The sequence below is a fragment of the Orcinus orca genome, chromosome 11 (genome assembly GCF_937001465.1).
Source record: "Orcinus orca chromosome 11, mOrcOrc1.1, whole genome shotgun sequence".
NCBI lineage: Eukaryota > Metazoa > Chordata > Mammalia > Artiodactyla > Delphinidae > Orcinus > Orcinus orca.
This window is the reverse complement of record NC_064569.1, coordinates 5,909,982-5,931,096: the sequence shown is the minus strand read 5'-3', so window position 1 is coordinate 5,931,096 and position 21,115 is coordinate 5,909,982. Positions and strand designations below refer to the sequence as shown.

Genomic DNA, 21,115 nt, shown 5'->3' with positions numbered 1-21,115 from the left:
TCCTGCCCTGTGCCAGCCAGCGTGAGTAGCCCTGTGTCTCTGAAGTCAGTCCTCTTAGCCGAGGTGCTGAGTAACCTGGGACAGGGGTGGTCCTCGACCTGGGAGCATCACTGCCTTCATCGCTCAAGCAGGTGAAGTGAGACCTGCACCCTAGTGTTCTCGTGACCGTCAGTGGGACGTGTATGCAGAGCGCTCCGAGTGGTGCCTGGCCGTGACTCCCACCAGGAGCTGTGAGCTGCTCTCCGTCGTCGTGACGGTCCTCTGTGTCCCCACGACTCCCCCTCAGTGACTCTCTTGCCCTGTCCTCTGTTCCCAGTCTGACTTCTCTCCTTCACAGAGACCTCGGTCTGTGTGCAGAGCCCTCCTCAGTCACTGAGAACAGCGCAGGAAAAGGAGGGGCGTACCCCTTGTTTGGAGACCATCCCCAGGCCAAGGCCAGGGTCGGGAGGTGGGGTACCCACCCGGCAAGGCCTCAAATCCCAGGGAGAAAAGATACAGATCCGTGTACCACGATGTAGCTAGTAGCTGTCATAGCGCCAAGTGAAACAAATGTAGCTTTAAGTAACCATACGTTCAGCCAGCAGGTGGGAGTCTGTTTTGCTCAGCCCCGTGCTGTTCCCAGGTGAACAGAGGCAGGTACAAGCCGAAGAAGCGTTTGCGGTCCTGTTACTACGCTGCAGACCCGAATGGCAGCCGACAGTCCGGTGCGGCAGGTAGTGGAGGGCGCCCAGGCTCTTGCCAGGGGTGGTGTAGAAAGGTAGGGGTGGCCTCAGGGACTGTTACGCCCCCTCCTTTCCCAGGGCACCAGATCTAAGGGTGTTAGGAGTGCAGAGGAACGGGCGCCTGGGAGGCTGGTCTTAGGGGACTCGGTCAGGAAAGGATGAGCTGGTCAGGAACGGAGGAGGACAGCACTGGAGGGTAGCGTGGGAGAGGGGACAGTTTGCAAAAGCTGGGGATGAAGAGGACAGCAAGGCGATGCCCTCGTCAGCAATGCAGGTGTGAGGTGTGTGTTGACAAGCGGTGCGAATAGATGTGGACAGATGGGCTGGGCCAGGCACCCAAGGTCCCTGTATCCAGAGGGAAGAATCTAGACAATAGGGACCCAGTGTAAGTTTGGGGGTGTGTGTTGGGATCCCCCCTCTCGCTGCCTCTCTGCACCGCCCAAATGCCATTGCTCTTCCGGACTCAGCTCAGATGCTGCAGCAGCTGGCGCCCTCTCTCCTGCATGCCCACAGCCTTTTATCTGCGTCATTCTTAAGGCCCTGATCACATTATACCTTGTGCTGTAGTTATGTAAAATCTCTTCTCATAGACTAAACAACTTGAGAGCAAAATGCACGTCAGATTTACCTAGTCTTCCTCACGATGTCTAGAACATTGTTTTGTATATTGCAGGTACCTCAGGTCTGTTTTTTTTGTTTTTTGGGGTTTTTTGATAGGGAATTCGTTCAAGCTTGCTTAAACAATAAGAGATGATAAGAAAGTAAGAAGCAAGCTCGTGGATGCAGGAAATTAAGTATAGCCAGGCCCCTAGGCAACTGGAGCGGAAGGAGGAATCGGAAACCTCTCTCCTTCTTTCACGTGCTGCATGGTTTGTCTCATTTCTGCTTCTCTTTGTGTCTCTTAGTTTCAGTTTTCAAAAGAGAGAATCCGATTGGCCTATGAGTGGGCTCTGGATCAGGTGTCCAATCCTGGCATAAGAAGCCATACCTGTGGAGCAGAGGGGGCTGGTTCTTTCCAGAGCATGTTGGGCTGCCCTTCAAGGGCTGTGGTTGGAGAAGGCAGGCTAACCAATGTGTCGGGACGGTAGGCATTCAACGAGCATTTGCTAAACAAATGGAAGAATGAGTGAAGGGCACTTTGGGGAGACGAGTCTTCCAGCTGCATGCGGGATGGGGGGCGGGGACACTGAGACCCTGGACTCACGTAGAACTACTCGGAGATGTTACATAACCTCAGAACGAGGTGATTTGGGCCCAGAGAAGGGAAGTTGCGCTGGGGACAGAAAGATGGAGAAAAAAGTGAGAGTGCTCAGGAAGGTGCAGGAAGAGGGAACGTATAGGGAAGACGAGGTTTGTCATAAAAGACGACAGACCGTCAAACCCTTCCATTCTTACTTCCTTTATCCTTCCGTTCTTCCTTCATTTATTGAGATCCGTGTTTACCCTTTTCTTATAACCTAGAAATAGGGAAAAGGGTGTGTGTGTGTGTGTGTGTGTGTGTGTGTGTGTGTGTGTGTGTGTGTGTGTGTGTGTGTGTGTGTCTCCCTTTAAATATATCTCTTGGGCTCTCCTGGATGTGGAGTATTTTGAGTTGTCCCAGCTAGAAGTTGGGGTTGGGGAAGGGAATCGATGCTTTAAAGAAAGTCCCTAAATTTGAAATTTATAAGTTTATCCTCCCTTGGGGAACCCTGAGGGTGCTCAGAATTAACAGAATTTTTTCCTTTCTTTTTAAGCTACCATGTTTCTTGAAAACTGGAAGAGATTACAGATGCGACTAGGCTACTTCTGGGATCTGACTGGCATAGAAGAGGAAGAAGTGAGTTCTCTTTGGGTCTTTGCTTTGCTTTGCCCCTGGAAATAGATTGTCTTGAGTGAAATAACCGCTTACATTTGCTATCACGGCAGCCAAGTCACCTGCTGAGTCTCGCTGTGTCCCCTTTCCTAGCTTGGCTCCATGGGCCAAGCCAGGGTTGATGGGCACTGAGGCCAAGAGTTGAAATCCTCTCTCTTCGCTTGAGCTGTAAGACTTTGGACTTGATGGGTAGCCAGATGTCCTTGTGACCCTCTCTGGGAAAAAATGGCATGAGAAGCAAGCCTTGTGGTGACCTCGAGGTTTAACTCAGCGTTCTTCCACCTCCCGTCCTGTTGGTGCTCGAGAGCGCGAAGCCAGAGAACGTGACCCAGAGCACGGACGTGTCTGGATGCTTCTGTGAGCCTGCTGAGGGTCAAGGGGAGGCATGGGTGCTAGGTCTCGGTTGCCCTGATGCATATGGAGGAAGAAAGAACCACTGATCCAGTACCCTGTCAGCCAGGAGAGCATGTGTGCAACAGGAGCGTGAGCTAAGGGAAAGGGTAGGTTCTTCCAGAGTCTAGTTGTATGGACAGATGATTTTAAAGGATGGAACAAATTGACCTTCCCTCGGGGCTCCTTTGAGAACTAGGGCCCCCTTTGATGTTGGCGAGTTGACGATGACCAGCGTGGGCCTGGTTGCTCACGGTTCTCTTCTCCCGTGCGCTGCCATTGCCTGAACAGCAAACGTGAATATCAGATAGGGGCTCCCGATGCCCTGGGCAGTGTCGGTGAGATGCTGGGGACAGTGTCCAGAGCACCAGGAGGTGCCCCCAGTTGCCTGAGTGCCATGTGCGTAGGCTGGCTGAGAGCATGTGACAGCTGTGCGGGGAGCAGACTTTTCCTGTATTCTCCCTCATTCACTGATGTGCCTCTCCTTGGACTCGGGACCTCTGGCTTTGTGACCCTGACGCTTTGTGACTAAGCTAGTGAAACCCCCAGTTTAGTCCTATTCTCAAGGCTGTGTGGCTCCCTTTTCTGTGATGTGACATCCTCTGCTCTCCTTAAAGCTCCAAGTCGTCAGCTTGCCTTTGAGCAGGTGGGCATTCCATGACCATGGATTGAGTTCACACATTCACTCCATCCCAGTCCTGTGCGTTAAGCAGATACCCGGAGGCTCACAGCATCAGGGTTCCGTGGCAAATGAGAGGATCTACATATGAGTTCTCACTTCAGAGACGATACGCATTAGTTGGGAAGATAAGCAACAGAGAACAATAAAGGCAATTGCATTTCTTGGGGAAAGATGGCCAAGGTAGTGCTTCCAATCGAAAGCGCTGTGGAAGTCGGACTGTGTGGGTGATTTTGTCCTATTGGTTCGATTTGATTCTGAGGAGAAAGAGAGAGGGGAGAGAGCTGTGGCTGGGTGTGGGGAGGTGGTGGGCGCACAGGTCCTTCTCTCCTGCAGCAGGGCCTAGGAGGTCTCGAGGAAGAGAAGAAGCAGCAGCCTGGCATCCACGCCTGTGTGGGGACAGAAACAAGCTAAGTGTGTCTTCTGAGTAGCGCTGAGGAGGCCAGCAGGTCTGCCTGTGAAAGAGGAAGTGTAAACACACTCACACAGAGAAAGGCATCTGTTATGACTCAGTGCCCTTGACGTCTCAGTCCCTGGCAGGAGTGGGATGCTAAGCCATTCTGGCTTCTGCAGCCAGGTTTCCTGTTTAACCCGATGAGCCATGGCCACTTCCTGGGAGGGGCGTGATTTCAGTAACTCCTGCGCAGGCTGAGAGAGAGGCCTGGCCAAGCCTGGGTTCACCCCTGGCGCAAAGAGCTGGTCCTGACGGGCTCTCTGTGTGAGGTTACTGGGGGCGGGTCAGTTCTGCAGCATTGAGGATGTGCCCCCCACCGTGTGCAAGCCCAGGGCCAGGCGTGGTTGAGAGGAGGGAGGGCAGCTGTGTCTTTCCTTCCATGTGTTTAGATTTTGGACTCAGATGTTAAGCACGCTCTAAGTTGAGTTAAGTCTGAACGTGCACATCAGGCACGTACTGTGGGCCAGGTTTTGGTTTGGGACATGGAACTCCCTCAGGCGCGGGCTCTGAGCATCTCCAAAGGGTTGCATTCAACTAAGGGGTTGTCTGGTCTCTGAATAATTAGAATACAATGGTGAGTTTGAGAGGAATTCCTTCCGGTCTAAAAACTGTTTTGTTTTTAAATCAGGGTTTTGAAGACTGGTTGAATTTTAATGAGCAGCAAAGGGAGGAATGGGTACCCACAGGAGGAAATAGCCGACAGGAGCCTTGATCCAGGGAAGCTCAGGGTGTGGCTCAGAGGCAGCAGGATACCTGGAAGGTCTAGTTGGCTGCAGGGAACAGGGGTTGGGCTGCAGTTGGTGGGGGCAGAGCAACAAATGCAGGCTGGTGGCTAGGCCAGGGAGGGTCCCGACTGTATCTCCTCAGCTCATGGGACGGCAGGGAGAGCGGGATTGGAAGGCATCTGTGACTTGCCCTAGGCCTTAAATGAAGTGCTGTGGGCAGATTTAACCCACATTCAAATGGGGAGCAAGAGGATGCAGACACCACCTGGGCTTCGGGGAGGAGGTTGCAGGGGTCCTTGAAGGTCATCATGAGAGCTTTTTTTCTGTTTTAACCAGATGTTGTCTCCAGGTCTCAGGGATTCTGCCATGGCCAGCTGTCTGTAACCCTCAGACAGCTTCTACCCTGTGGTCTTCGCTAGGAAGCAGCCCTTCGGGAGTAGCGGGGAGGGTGCTCACTCACACAGAGACCAGAGCCACCCACCCTCTGTCTCTCCCGCCTGGGGTGCGCGCACCACGTGGGACGCCAAGGAAAGCAGCAGGGGCGGGGCTCAAAGCAGGGAGGAGGAGAAGGGGGCTGGAGAGCCCACCGCCCGGGGCAGCAGCCCCTGGCCCAGAGGCCTCCCTGTGGAACCGGCTGGGATGGCCCGAGAGACCCCTTTGAAGGCCGTCGAAGGAGGCCTGCCAGACCTCAGGAGTCTTCACTCTGAGGTGGGATGGCCTTGAGCTCAGTGGCCTCTCTTGCCCGATTCCCTGCTGCACTCAGGCCCCACGTGTCCCTGGGACCCCTAAGAGAGGGTGGTCTCGATGCAGACATCCTCCCGTCCCTCTCTCTCCCGCCCCATCTACCACGTCAGGCTTAGCTGCCCTGATAGCTTCCTGTCACATAGGACGCAAGATCCCTTGCCTCCCCCCAGCACGTGGTGGCGTGCTTCTCCTCCCAGACCTCCCAGCCTCACGGGCCTGCATTCTCTCCTGGGCTCCTTCCAAGCTTTGCACCGGCTCCTCCCTCTACCTGGAAGGCTCCAGCCTCCACCTGCCCTGACCTTTCTTAGCTTTTCCATCCCAAGCAGAACGTGACCCTCCTCTGGCTGGCCTTCCCTCAGTCCCCATTCTGAAGCAGCCAGCCTGACATTCCTTCTGTTGCTCTCATCCCCACCTGCTGCTTTCTCACTTGTGGCTTTGTTGGCTTACTGTCACCTGCCTCCACTTGGAGATAAGCTCCTTGTTCGTAGCCTCAGAGCCTGAAGAAGAGCTCCCAAGAGCTCGGAACGCAGTACATGCTTTGGTAACTCTTTCTTGGAGACATTTGTTGACTGCATCTCCGGGTTTACCTCTGTTGATCAGCGAAGGCTGGTCCTGAGCTGGCCTGGGGCCTTCTTTCAGGCCAGCTCCTGAGGGGAGCAACTAGGTGGAAGTAGCTTTGCAAAATATTTCCCAGCGTCTTGGCGGGAGGGGTTATGTATTGGTGATGATTCGGCGTCAGACCCCATCCAGGGAGGCCGTGTTTAAGGCTAGGTGTATTGGAGCCGCCCTCACGGGGTCCAGATTGTGCTCTGGCCAGGCGCTCGTTTGTCCAGGTCCCTGCCTCTGAGGAATCCTGTGACCTCACCCAACCTTCTTGGCTGCGAGCGCGAGATCCTTGTCTGACGTGCTTCGGTTGGAAAGCAGAGCAGCCTGACACTCTGCCTTGAGAGCCTCGGACTCCTGTCTGCGTGCCAAGAGCTCTCAGCTTGTTCTAAACAGATGAGGAGGGTCTGAGCTGGGGCCCAGAGTGCAGTGAAGTGGGCCACAGCCACCACCGGAGGGATGTGAGGACACTCCTCCACGTGATGTCACGTCTTCGGAAAGCCAGGGGCCGGTCAGGAGCATCTTACGGTCAGCAGTGAAGGCCCGTCAGCTCCTTTGCTGAGGATGACGGGATAGACGCAAGGGCTTTAGAATCCAGAGGATGGTACAAAAAGGCACGGCTTTAGTTCTGTAGTTAAAATCTTCCATAGGAATAACATAGAAGAAACGCAACCAAATTTCAGAGGCCACAGCACATTTCTCAAAGTATTTCTGCAGGAGGTTAATTGCTGGAGGCGAAAGAAGTTTTGTGGGACATGGTGGGTTGAAGAAGATTCAGCACGTGTCTTTACAGGAGAACTTCTCAGAGCTTCTATTAGGCTCCTTGTGACTCTCAGGTGACACATTGTATGGTATGTTCCAGTCTGTTAGACCCTGGAATCCTTTTTTAGCTAAAACCCTCCTGGCACACACGTTAGGAAATGCTGCGTTGGAGGATGGGTGAACGGGAGAGACAAAATGAAGTGAACTTCGCAAGCGTTGAGAGATTTCTGTGTTCTCCCCACGGTGCTAATTGCTGCGAGAAACAAAATAATGGAGACCAGGTAGCGGATTCTTATCTTAGGATGAAAAGATTCCCACGTGCAAAACAACTAGGAAACAATAAAGGAAGATGACATAATCAAGAACTGCGTGTCGTGTAAGCTGTAAGACTCTAGAGTATTTGAGAGGGGCAGGCTCCGCCAGCTGTGTTTCAGCAGGCAGAGCAGGTCCCACCTCCGAGGGTGGGACGCACCGTGGGGCCCGCGTGATGATGGGGAGCCTGCAGAACCCTGGAATGGCTCCTCCTCTGTTATACTGGTTAGTCTTTTTTTTTTTTTTTTGCGGTACGCGGGCCTCTCACTGTTGTGGCGTCTCCCGTTGCGGAGCACAGGCTCTGGACGCGCAGGCTCAGCGGCCACGGTTCACGGGACCAGCCGCTCCGCGGGATGTGGGATCTTCCCGGACCGGGGCACGAACCCGCGTCCCCTGCATCGACAGGCGGACTCTCAACCACTGCGCCACCACGGAAGCCCTGTACTGGTTATTCTTATTAGTCACGTGCACAGTTTCTCCTCTCCAGCATCATGGCATGTCTCGGGAAAGCCAGAGACAGGTCAGGAGTCCAGCTTGTTGGCTTTCAGAATCTCTGAGGCCTGAGCAGTGATGAGGGAATGTGTGTTCTCTGTGTCCGCTGGGAGCCAGCTCCGGAATCCCCGCCTGGGAGTTCTCGGTAGATGATGCAGGAGGCCGGGTGTACACTGTTCAGTTCTCTTTGAAGTAAGTCACGCGTCTTCCTGCCGCAGCATCTGCACTGATGGGACCGTGGTCTTTCTGATCACCCAGGCACTCGTTCCCATGCCTGGTGACTCACCCTCCAGGTTTGTATTGCTGCGTGTCCCTGCGCTGTCTCCCGAGCGTCAGCGTGCTTGCCAGTGAGTTACTCACCAAGGCTGAATAGCAAACAGGTCCAGGCAAGTGAGTTTTAAGATTCCCTGTGGGCACCTTCAACTGTGATGTTTACTGGCGGCCGTTTTTGGCTTGCAGAAGAATGGTGCAGGGAAGACGTTTGGTCCTGGCCCTGACTCCCGGCTGGGGGGGCACATCTGTTTCTCCAGCTGGGATTTGGCTCATTGCAACTTAAAGTGGAGGCCTGAGGATAGATGGTGGGATGACCAGAGGTAGCCCCCGGGCCTTTGGGCAAACTGCTGTGTGCAGCACGGGGCTCCTTTTTGTATCAGCTCCTCGTTAATGCTTCGTCTCTCCTTTCTCAACCCTGGCGCCACCCCCAGGAACGTGCTCAGGTTTGGTTTCCAGTGTGGTAACAAGTGGTGTGTGTCCCCCTCTCCCGCCACAGTGTGTCCCTGGTCTCGACGCCTCGTGGTTGTGTGTAGTGTGGCAGCCCTTGTCCCATAGCATCTGACCCCGTGACCTGACTTCCTGTCCTCGTGGTGTCTGGCCATACCCCGCGGGCCAAGGTGGCCCTCCGCCTGTTTACTAACCACTCTGTGACTCTGGCTTTTAGGAGCATCCCCGGCCTGAGTATGAAACCAAAGTTCGGGAGAAGATGCTGAGGGAGAGCGACAAGTCTCTGGTCCAGAAACTGGGAACCGGTGGGACTGAGGATGCGGTAAGGTGCTGGCACCTGGTGCTTGCTTTCCTTTTTTTTTTTTTCCTTAAGATCCTATTGTCATTTCACTGGGAAGGCCTTCGCGGATGGAGACTGGGCTGTGAGAAGGGCCGACAGCGGTGGAACAGGACGGAAAGAGAGCATGACGTCTCTTCGTGTCCCGTGGGCAGAGGTTGTGGGGAACAGGCCCCTCCCATGACTTGATTTCTCTCTCCTTCCCGGGTGGTCATGTCTGGATGAAATGGGAGAGCAGGTCGGGAAAGAAAGAAACCGTTTCAGACCTGGGTCCTCTGGGCTCTTGTCACCTACACGTCGAATAGCAGTAGCAACCACCGCCAGACCAACCAGCGCAATGACAGCGAACCTTGATTCAGTCCTTGCTGCGGGCCAGGCACCGTTCTCAGCGCGTTGTATCATTTTACTCTCCAAATAAATCGATGAGGCTGGAGCAATTTTTCTGTAAATGAAAACTAATGAAGAAAGGTGTGTCCGCAGCTTAAGTCGTTGGCCAGAGGTCACCCAGACTGTGCATGGTGGGTGGATCTGGGATTCCAACCCAGGTGAGTCTCTGACAGTCTGGGCATCTAACCGCTATGCAAGGATACATCGAGAAATGGCCCTTAGGGCCGGCAGAGGCCATGCCTGTATGTGCCTGAGCTGCTCATACACTCTCCCTCACATTTCATTCTCTCTGGCTGGGCCTCCAAAGTGCGGAGGTGATCGTGCGTCGTATTTCTGAGTTTTACGGTGGCATTCAGACATGGAAACAGAGCTTCAGGGTCTGTGCTGTGATCTGTAAATACTCGCAGTGCCTGTGAGGTGGGGGGCTCCTCTTTGGCACCGCCGGTCTCCTCTGAGTGCCACCCTTTTTTGAAACCAACAGTGTGTGTGTGTGTGTTGATGTCTTTCCTAATCTGGTTCCTGAAAAAATTCAACGAGATCGACAATCTGTTGTTTTTACACGTGTCTTTTCTCCATCTTGGATTCGAATTAAAATTTCATTTAATTTTACATTCTTTAAGTTGGAGCCATTCATGTTAACATGCAAATTTATTCAAGCACCAATACGGAGAATGTGGTGTTTTTAAGCCCAGAATACTAGCTGTCTCTCTTTCTTTCTTTCTGTCTTTTTTTTTTTTCCTTTAAGAAAGCAGGACTTAGAAGAGAAAGGGGGTGGCTGTCTAAGTTATTATTTCCCTAGAAAAAAGTAAGTCCAAGACCGCCAGTTATTTGGGGAAAAAAATGAATTCATTCTTAGGAAAGAGTAATCATCACCATCACCCTCATCAGAAAGCAAACATATTGTGTCCTGTCGGGTTTGGCAATCCTATGCAACCTTCTTTCTCCACCCCAGGGCAATATACAATGGATAATTTTATGGAAATCACATGTAACTTTTAATGACCGCTGCCTCAGTTAATTTTCATTCCATAGACGGGAATGCCGAGGAGCTGGAATTGCGTACACTGAGGCTGTGGTTCTGATATAAACACTGCTTGGATATATTATATGCACGATAGGTCAGATAACTTTCAGGGACCATGAATAATTGAAAAACATCTGAATGCATTCTGAATGGTACATATGTTTACATTCAACATCTATTTTCATTACACTGTTGAGAATGTAAAGCTCAAAGCATCTAACGCCTTATAGGCACTGGGGGGAAAATGACCTTCCCAAATGAGCAGCATGAGATAAAAATGGCCTGGAATTTGATTGTCAGCGTCCTTCTTGTGTTCCCTCCATTCTGTTAATACTGGAAATGCTTCTGTTCTTGCTGTAAGTCTAGCCAAGGGTGGGAGATGAAGGGAGGAGCACATGTTGCTGTCTGATGGGAGGGATGCTTCTCTTGCCTACTGCAAGGGTTGAGGTCAACGCCCATGGCAAGACAGGGCTCTAGGGTGGGATATTTAGGAAAGACACATTCTTCTGGGAAACAGACAAGGACCAAGAATCAAAGTCTAGATGATAGTCTTGGATGTGCTTCCTTCATCCCAGAGGCTCACTTTGATTCTGCCTTCTTTGTAACCCTGAGGCTTCATGTCCCATCTCTCTTTATATTCCTTCCTCTTGAATGATAAAAGCTACCATTTATCGAGGCCCAGATGGTAGAGAAAATTACCAAAGACCACATAGCTAGTGGTGGGAGAGCCAGCAGTCATACGCAGCTCCACCTCATCCCCAAGGCCCATTGCTTCTCAAAAAACTTCTTTTAAAGGTATCAAGTTCATGTTATTTTTTTTTATTTACTTATTTTTTTAATTTTTTAATGTTTTTTGCGGTACGCGGGCCTCTCACTGTTATGGCCTCTCCCGTTGTGGAGCACAGGCTCCGGACGCGCGGGCTCAGCGGCCATGGCTCACGGGCCCAGCCGCTCCGCGGCATGTGGGATCTTCCCGGACCGGGGCACGAACCCGTGTCCCCTGCATCGGCAGGTGGACTCTCAACCACTGCGCCACCAGGGAAGCCCATCAAGTTCATTTTATAAAACTTCTTTGTAAGTGATTTAATTCTCAGACCATAACATTCACCCATTTAAATGATACAATTCGATGGTTTTTAGTATATTCACAGTTTTGTGCTGTCATTCCCACAATTTAAGTTTAAAATATTTTTTATCATCTTAGAAAGAAACTCTATACCCTGGGAGGCAAGTAATCTATTAATACGTTCTGTTTCAATAGGTTTGCCTCTTCTGGACTTCCATGTAAATGAAATCATGCAAAATGTCGTATTTCTCCTCTTTCACTTAGCAGAATGTTTTCATGATTAATCCATGTTGTAGCTCTGTCTGATCTTCATTCTTTTTTATTGCCAAATAATATTCCATATTTTGGATACACCCAGTTTTATTTGTACATTCATCAGTTGATGGACAGTTGGATGGCTTTCACTTTTCGGCTATTATGAACAATGCTGCTATGAACATTTGTGTACCAGGTTTTGGGTGCATGTACGTTTTCACATCTTTTGGAAATATACAGAAGAGTAGAATTACTGGGTCATACGGAAACTCTGTGTTTAACAGTTTGAAGGACTGCTGTAATATTTTTCAAAGGGGCTTCACCATTTTGCATGCCAACCAGCACTGCATGAGGGCTCTTAATTTCTCCACATCCTCACCAACACTTGTTATCTGTCTTTTTAATTTTATCCATTCTAGTTGCGTGCAGCGGTATTTCATTGGGGTTTGAATTAGCATTTCCCTAAAGGATGTTGAACATCCTTTCGCGTGCTTCTTGGCAGATTTTATGGCTTCTTTGGAAAAATGTCTATTCAAATCCTTTGCTCATGTTTAAAGGTGGGTTAATTGTCTTTTCATTACTGTATGAAGAGTTACTTACATAATCTGAACACCAGTCTCTTATCAGATAATACGATTTACAAATATTTTCTCCCATTCTGTGGATTTTTAAAATTTAATTGATGATACAGTTTGCTGCACAAAAGTTGTTTTTTTTGGTTTTTTTTTTGCGGTACGCGGGCCTCTCACTGTTGTGGCCTCTCCTGTCGTGGAACACAGGCTCCGGACGCGCAGGCTCAGCGGCCATGGCTCACGGGCCCAGCCGCTCCGCGCGCATGTGGGATCCTCCCGCACCGGGGTACGAACCTGCGTCCCCCTCATCGGCAGGTGGACTCTCAACCACTGTGCCACCAGGGAAGCCCCCACAAAAGTTTTTTGATATAGTTCAATTTATCTGTTTTTCCTGTTGTCATTTGTGCTTTTGTGTCATATCTAAGAAACCACTGCTTAATCCAGTGTCATAGAGATATACTGTCAGGGTTTCTTCTAAGAATTTTACCATGTTAGCTCTTACATTTAGGTCTATGATCCATTTTGAGTTAATTTTTGTGTATGATATAAGTAAGAGGTCCAAATTCATCTTTTGTCTGAATATTTAGTTTTTCCAGCCCCATTTGTTGAAAAGATTATTTTCTCCACTGAATTATCTTGTCAACCTCATCAAAAATCAATTCACCATAAATGTAGGAGTTCATTTCTGGGCACTCAATTCTATTCCATTAATCTATATGTCTGGCCAATACCACATTGTCTTGATTAATTACTGCACCTGTGTAGTAAGTTTTGAAATTGGAATGTGACTGAATTTGTGCTTCTTTTCCAAAATTGTTTTGACAATTCTGGGTGTCTCGCATTTCCATATGAATTTTATGACCAGCTTGTCAATTTCTGCAAACAAAGCAAGATGGAATTGTTGATAGGGATTGAGCTGAATCTGTAGATTAATTCAGGCAGTAGCACCTTCGTAACACTGGTAAGTCTCCTAATCTATGAACATGTTATATCTTTCCATTTCTTTAGATCTTCTTTAATTTCTTTCAAAAATGTTGTATAGTTTCAGAGTACAGGTCTTGCACATCTTTTGTTAAATTTGCTCATAATTGTTTTATTCTTTTCCGTGGGATTGCAAATATAATTTTCTTAATTCCACTTTTGGATTGTTCATTGCTAGTATATAGAAATATAGTTGATTTTTGTGTGTTGATTTTATATCCCACAGCTTTGCTGGACTCATTTATTAATTTTGGTAGTCTTTAGTGGATTCTTTAGGGTTTTTTCTATTTATAAGATCATGTCATCTTGAAGAGAGATAGTTTCACTTCTTCGTTTCCCAGCCTGGTTGCATTTTTCTCTCTCTCTCCATCCTCCGCCCCTTCCCCCTTTTCTTCCCAGGTGCCCTGACTAGAATCTCTTGTACAATGTTGAATAGAAGTGATGAGAATTGACTTCTTTGTCTTGTTCTTGGTCTTAGCCTTTCACCATTAATTATGATGTTAGCTAGCTGCGACCTATCGCTCTTTAACTCTCTCTGTAAGGCTCCCCTAAGGAGAATTCACGTCATATCACCAGGTGGCCAAGCCCATCTCAGGTCTCTCCCGTTTCAGCTGTCACGTGGGGAGATTGGATTGTAGCCTCTGCAGTTCTGAGAGTCGGTACTTTTCTTTGCTGATGTGAAAGAGTCATTGGTCATTAGCCCATAACTTCGGGGGACAGGCAGTCTCTTATTTATTTTAGGTGGTGGTAATTTGGCCATTTTAATATCTACTGTTATGATTTTCAAGGGTGTGGGCACAGAGAGGTTAGTGAAATAGTGAGGTTAGAAGTAATATTTATGGAGTGCTCACTCTGTGTGGGTCTTTACAGGTTTTATTTCATTTAAGTCTCAAAACCATTATTATTCCAATTTTATATGTGAGGAAACTGAGGCTTATTTATCTAGAAAGAAGGAACTTGCTCAGTGCTTGTATATGGCCAGACGGTCTGACTCAAGAACAGTGATCATGATCTCTATGCTTCTCTGCGTTTAGAGTGTTTGCCCCTCAACAGATCCTCAGACACCTGTGAGGAATCATGGGTTGGTTCTCTTCCTTATTCTAAAGGCAGGAAGGAACGTGGTATTTGTTGGAAAGAAGGGTACGAGGCAACCAGCGACCCTACATTTTCTTTAGTGGTTTTGTGTAAACTGTGGTGGGCTGACGCTGTATTTCCACCAAGGACACCAGTGAGTAGAATTAGCTCAGTTTCCAGCAAAAGGTTCAACAGACAGTAGGGAGCCTTGGGGACGATAAACACAGAGATATATTGTGTTTCCGAGGCAGAATATGGAGCTGGAACGTCTAATAAGAGAATAGGCTGGTTTCACTTATTTATTTATTTTTCTCCTGGATTAGTTGGAATCTTTTCTGGAATAGTTTATCCTGGACAGATTTGCAGTTTTCCTCAAGTTTCCCTCCCGGGCAAGATTTTTCTCTGTTCATACAAGATGAGAAAGCTCTGAGTTGGCAACAGCTGGCAAGGTGCTGTGGCTGGTGGGATTGGGGGGCGGTCCTGATCTCTGCCTCTCACCCCTCTGACCCTTCTCATCCCAGACATAACTCCTTTCCTTTAATATAATTCGTGCCAGTGAGGATGTCATCAGAAAACAGAGCTCCTGCCCCAGAGTTCAAAAGAGGTAAAAGAATCTGAGGAACTAATTATAAAGCTGTTAGGATTGGGGAAATCAAGGCAGACAGGCTGGTGAGGCGAAGCCAAGATTAGCATTCGGGGGAGGGGCCGCTCCCACTCTTAGGAAGGACCAGGAGCGAGGTGGTATCACCAGAACCCGGTGGGTGCCGGTGCCCTGCAGGAGGTGCAGCTCCTTCTGGAGATGCCGTCTGAAGCAGGTAGAGGCGGTGGAGGAGAAACACCCTGAATTTCCGCCTCCTGCCTTTGAGTCGAACGCCAGTGCCCCCCGTTGGCCAAATCTAACCACAAGTCAGTTGATGAATCACTCCGGGAAATCCGGTTTTTAGGCTTCAGCACCTGGCAGAGGAAAGGAACAGCGGGGCGGAGCTCCAAGGGGCAGTGGCAAAGGACTGGCACAAAGGCCCAGTCATGAGTCAGCATCACTTTGGGACCTGCTAGCCACTGATCGATCACTTACACCAGGTCCTCCCACTGGGGAGCTGAGAGGCTGTTGGAGGATAAAAATGTGGCAGAAAGCACAAGAATGCTGCCCACTGGCACGAGGAAGGGACACATGAATGGTCAGGGACTCTGACCGGTCCCAGGCTGTTGAGGACGTTCATGTGAGTGGGGTGGGTGTCCTCTGTGTGCGTGTGTGTGTGTGTGTGTGTGTGTGACACAGGTGGGCTCAGATACCTGAAGGCTTCAGTGAGGAGGGCAACCGTATTTTTGTGTCAAGGAGCAGGGAGCACGTGACAAGCTGGGAGATGGCACTGGTGGGTCCTGAGAGCGTCTTCTACAAAACCTGTCACTAAAGGGACTGTAAAAGGAAATCCCCCTGAACTAGTCCCAGGAGCTTACCTCCCGGGACTTGCCGCTTATCCAGGGCGGGCCTGGAGCCGCCTGCAATGCTGCATTTAATGAACGTTTTATGGGGAACAGTCACCAAGAGGAGGCCCGTGGATGGACGGGTGTTAACTTACTGCTCAGCGCACCACCCTGGGGACAATTATTTCCAAACAAAAGTCATCTAAAGTTAAAGTATTGAAACATTTACGACACATGCCAAATGGACATGTGGAATAAATTAGGCATTGTTGAGGGCCTTTGCTGGGAGGCTGGACGACAGCAGGAGGAGGCTGGGGGCTGTCACAGCTGGGGAGCAGGGCTCAGGGTTCCCGTCCGGGGGACCGAGGGGCGTTTTTCAGAATGTCCTGTGGAACAGAGTTCCCTGCGGCCCTCCTTTGGAGGCATTCGAAACCTAATGACCATTGGAGGGTCAAAAAAAAAAAGAAATAATGATTCTCCATAGTTCTCTCAGACTCTTCTTAGGGATGAAGAAGGTTCCTCGATGGCAAAGGGAAACCCTGGGAACAGAAAGGGACTTAATTGGGTGGAGCATCCCATAGCGAGGAGCTGCGGGAAAGCTGGACCCTGGGCCCGTTTCTGGAAACGTTGATTTGCATCAGAGCCCACGGCCTCTCCTCCTGTTCGTTCTCTGCTGTTCCGTGGGCTCTCAGCGTGAAGGCTGAGCTCTGCACCTTGGGGCCGGTCTGGGTCTCCATCCTCACCCACAGTCCTCGGGAGCTGACGGAATAACCGGTGGGAAGGAGGCCAAAGGGCAGCCAGAGGAGCTGGGCCCGGGGCTCTCAGACCAGCCCCTGGATGGGCAAGCACTGACCGAGGCCTGGTCAGCTCTGAAACCCTGCCCTTGACGCCGCTTACCCCGAACTTCTCATGTTTGCTAAGAGGGACAGTGAAACAGGTCACTCTGTACGGTGTAGCTCCCTGGGTGGAGCACAGCTTACAAAGTAGACCTGCTATCGAAGGCCGCCCCCAGCAATTTTATGTACTTCCTTTTTTATTAATGTAATTTAATTTTATTGATTTGTTTATTGATTATTAATTTTTATTCATTGTTTCCAGTTCTGGCTCCTCCGTTTCTGTCTGTCTGTCTCTCCAGCTCTCATTCTGCCATCTCTCAGGGAGTGGCCCCCCTTCACACCCATGGTTCCCCCCTACCCCTCCCCGGGGCATCCTCATCCAGGGAAATGGGTCAGTGAACTAAGGAGCAGAGAAGTGGACGTGGCCGGGGACTGGTGAGTCACCCGTTTGACTGCAAAATGGGGGCATCGTCTTAGGAGGAGCTGAGGACTTGAATTCGGAATTTCAGGGCTCGGCCTCCCTCTCCCTCACTGGGGGGGGGTCCGGCCCCAGGCAGGCGGGGACGTGTGGACCTTGCCAGTTGCCTCCAGGCAACAGCTCCAGACCGGCCAAGGGACAGAGGCATCTCTGACACAGCAGCAAACGAGCTGGGAGTGGAGCAAGCAGAGTCCCCGGGAAGCCCCCAGGGACGCTGGCTGCCACCCCGGGAATCAGTGTGGAAGGAAGTGAGGAAGGATGGAGGTTTCCTAAGAAGGAGCCTCTGCACAGAATTTCGCACTGGCAGAAGCGGGGTTGAAGGCTAAGTTGGTGTGTGGGTACGTTATCATCGCAGGGGTTTTACTTATCACCATATAAATTATACATGAGAACATTCTTCTCAAGACAAATCCCACATTACAGATAAAACCCAAGTCTCCCTGGACTGCATCTCTCCCAGTGTTAAGTGTCCCCCTAGAGAGAGCTACAGTTAGCAGCTTGGCTTGTATCTTTCCAGACCTTTCCTTATGCACTTTTATTCTTGTATGAACCTGTGTTTGCTTTGGTTATGGGTTTCTTTACACACACACACACACACACACACACACGCACATTCAGGAGAGAGCCATGAACAAATGGTCTCATTATGTCAAGGAAGTTTCTTAAGTGAGGAAGACTGTTTCCCAAACTTTGCCCCCCCAGGGCACCCCAGCGTGCCACAGGGAACTCACAAAAGTCATGGTGTTTTTAAACACCTTTGAGGGCAGTCCAGCAGTACTTGGCATCTGTCAGACACTGCAGGAGCCGCTACCCCAGCAGGGTCAGCGTTAAAACGCAAGACATGCCCACCAGCATCACCGCGTCTTAGAGAAGCCAAGTTTCCTGTGGCAGCAGCACAGCTTCTGCACAAAGTTATTGTGAAACCGAGGATGCAAATGTCAGGTCCAAAGGGATTCCCGGGAGGGAGGAGCCGGATCGTGTCCTGCAAGTGGACACATCCTTTTAGTGAGGAATTAGGGTGAAGAATGAAATAAAAGATCAGTTTTTCTTTCAATTTCTGTGTATTTTTTCCTAAATGGCTACTAGGCTATCTGGGCATGAATACTTACTAAGTTATTTGGACTTAACTCCTCCCTAAGTGGAACCTTTAAGTCTTTTTTTTTTTTTTTTTTTTTTTTTTTTGCAGCCGAGGGCAATTGTGTAAACATGACGGAGCTGTTAAGGGTACAGGGAACTGAAAACGTTTGGGGACTCCTGCTGGGTAAAAGCTTTCTGGCCATAGAGGCTTAAGAGTGAAGGAGACGCCAAGGGCAGAGAAGTTTAAAAAGATACGTAGAGAGTTTCAAAGAAGCAGAAATTTACCTGGGGGCAACGCTGTGGCAAAGTGTGTGCAGAGGAAGTGCGGGTGGGCCAGCTCCTTGCACACTGGCTCCTGGGCTTCTCACCCGCCCCTCTCGTGGGCCTCGGAGGGGATCTGCCCCAGCATCTTCTCCCTCTATCTCTTGACTATTTCTCTCTCTTTCTCTCTGCCTGTGTGTGTATACGTGTGTGTGTGTGTTAGGAGGGGACTGACGGTTCTGATTATGGACATCCTTTAAAATCCATGAGATTTAAAAATACACCCGACAGCTCCTTATCCAGAAGACTTTGCTTGACTTACAGTCTCCGGGTGGCTCCGGCTTCACAGAGAAGGATGCCAGAGGAGCGTGGAACGTGCCCATAAACATCTCCCTTTGTGGAGCCTGTGAATTATCCGTTCCAAGGAGACACTTCGCAGGTGGCCCAGGCCATCAGATGGCGGGGTCCCGGGGGCTCTGGCCCTCTTCAGCTGACAGCCCATTCTCCGCAGCAGAAGTCCCGGCTAAAATAAGACCTTCTCCTGTGCTCAGTGTGTACATTTCTGCTGGCCTGCGTCTATATTTAGACGTTACAAATAAGGAGAGTCCCAAGGCCTGGGTTATGGAGGAGAAGCTGGGGACAGACAGGCAGCCTGGGAAACGAGAGTGCAGTGGGACGGTGGGGGGCCGGGCGGAGCAGCGGGTCTGCCTCCGAGCTAAGGCTGGGCAAAGTCACCATGGTATTTCAGACCAGACCCTCATGGAAAACACAAGGCCCAAATATGTGCAAGGATGGGGAGTGTTGGAAGAGCCAAGTGGCTCACAGAGGCCAGCACATAGCATTGGGATGTGTGATGTTTGCCACGATTGCCTCGCAGTTTGGACTTTTCTTTTTTCGTCTAAATGATTTTTCCATATACGGCCTGAAGCGCGTAAATTAAATCTGTCTTTTGCTGCCCGGGCCAAGGTCATCATTTCATGTCCCTAGAATTCACTGAAGCGCACACGAGCCTGTCAGCGTCCTTTGCTCTCTCGCCCTTCATGTGCCAGAAAAATCAAAGTGTTGGTTTAAAAAATTCCTCCAGGGTCAAAAGGTGTTCTGACTCCGTGTGAGTCTTTGACATGGTGTCCAGAAAGGAGCTTTCAAAGAAAACAGGTGGGATGGCTCTTCTGTGGACGGAGAGGCTCCCAGACTGTGCCCTTTCAGCACTGATCTCCTGAGCTATGAGGTCGCAGGGCCTCCGTCTCCGTAAACCACTGAGGCCTGGCAGACAGGCTCCCGCTGGCGAGCAAGGGTGTCTGCACAGCACCTGCCCCATCGCCCAGTGGACGCAATGTTCTTATAGACATTGCTTTCTTAACTTTCACGAAGAATAAGGAACTAGGAAGAAAAGAAAAAAAGGTCCTTACTTTAGGTTGCTTCAGACGCAGATCCTGAGTCAGTGATGCACGTGCAAAATTGATGCGGGAGGGGGAAACCCCGGCAGTGGAGTGGGACAGTGACGGAGAAGAGAAGGCTGAGAACAAAGGGCACGTCGTCAGTCATGTTACCGGTGTGGGCAGCTGGCTCATCATTTCACTGAGAAATTCTGGGAGCTGACCTAGAACATGCACGTCACAGTTCTACTGCCTGAGGGGTGAGAAGCTGGGTGTACGCTAGTTCCACCAGTCACCACTGAGGGAGGCTCCAAGTGGGGTGTGTGTGTGTGTGAATTCCCCTGCACTTCTGGCCTGCTTTGAACATGCACGTGAGCAGAAAAGGCTCAGGCCGCCAAAACAGTCTTCAGGCAAAGCGATCCAGAGGCTGCCAGTTGGAAGTTGGATCTCTCCACTCTGTGGTAAGGCTCATGGAACTTTGGGGCTGACACCCGCAGTATCAGGATCCTAGGTCCTAAAGTGCTTCCGTTAAGATCTAGCCAGAAAGTCAGAAGCCCAGGAGTTCAGCAGAGGGCATTTCGTACAGGGAAAGTTAATTCAAAAGGTGTCAGGATTGCCAGCAAGCTGAACAGGGGTGGTGAAGCAACACAGAGGTCAGTAGCGGCTGGGGCTGGGAAGCCAGGGCGGGAGATGGTGTCCCCAGAGCCCAGGGCCAGGGCCACCTGGTGGGAATGGAGCCCTGGTCGAAGCTGTGTGCTAGGAGATGCCAGCCAGGGAAGGGCAGGGCACAGTGGGCACCGGAAGGATGGAGGAGGTGCAGCCACGGCATGAAGCAGATGGACAGACAGGGGGAATACTCTGGATTCTCCTTTCCGTCCACCTGCCAGTCTCCCTCCAGTACCTCCCTGAACTGAATCTGGCTGGAAGCCAGTTGGCCAGGGAGTCTGGGAAATGTGTCTTCAGGGACCACCGCTCCTACATTATGAATTAGAGGAACGGGCAGATCTGAGAGGAAGCAGGCTAGGACTGGCACTGGTCACAACCCTGACATAATCCCATGCCTTCTTCTTCCAGTTCCACCCCTCTGTCTGCTCCATGACTCTATTGGGTTTGTCACCCCCAAAGCAGAATCTGGGAATGTCTAAGGAGTTTGGAGGGACTCCATTTTGGGAAGGCATCGGTGATCAGTGGGGGGACACACTCTACACCCTTGTTTGCCCCTGTTCTGAAGTTTCCTAGGGCTGTTCCTGTGCCTTTTGTTCTCCTATTCAGCCACTGAAGGACCTTCAATCCCTTGCCTGCATCCTGGGGGGTCATAGAGGAAGCACCATATCTTTTCAGTTATGTTGTAATGTATTTGACATGTAGCATTGTGTAAGCTTCAGGTGTGCAGCGTGTTAATTGGATACACGTATATCATAATATGATTGCCATTGTAGCAGTAATTAGCACCTCTGTCATGTTACCAAATTATCCTTTGTTTTCAGTGGCTGGAATCATTAAGTTCCAGT

At 50.3% G+C, this 21,115-nt stretch overlaps 1 protein-coding gene across 3 annotated transcripts in view; it reads left to right on the top strand.

Annotated features, from left to right (window-relative positions):
- The window catches only part of ANO2 (anoctamin 2), a 334,282-nt gene that overhangs the window by 171,480 nt on the left and 141,687 nt on the right, over positions 1–21,115 (top strand). For all 3 annotated transcript variants that reach the window (XM_033404279.2, XM_033404277.1, XM_033404276.1), the window contains 2 exons: positions 2,456–2,538; positions 8,673–8,777. In XM_033404279.2, the coding sequence (XP_033260170.1) occupies positions 2,456–2,538; positions 8,673–8,777 (188 nt within the window). The remainder of the gene's footprint in view (positions 1–2,455; positions 2,539–8,672; positions 8,778–21,115) is intronic.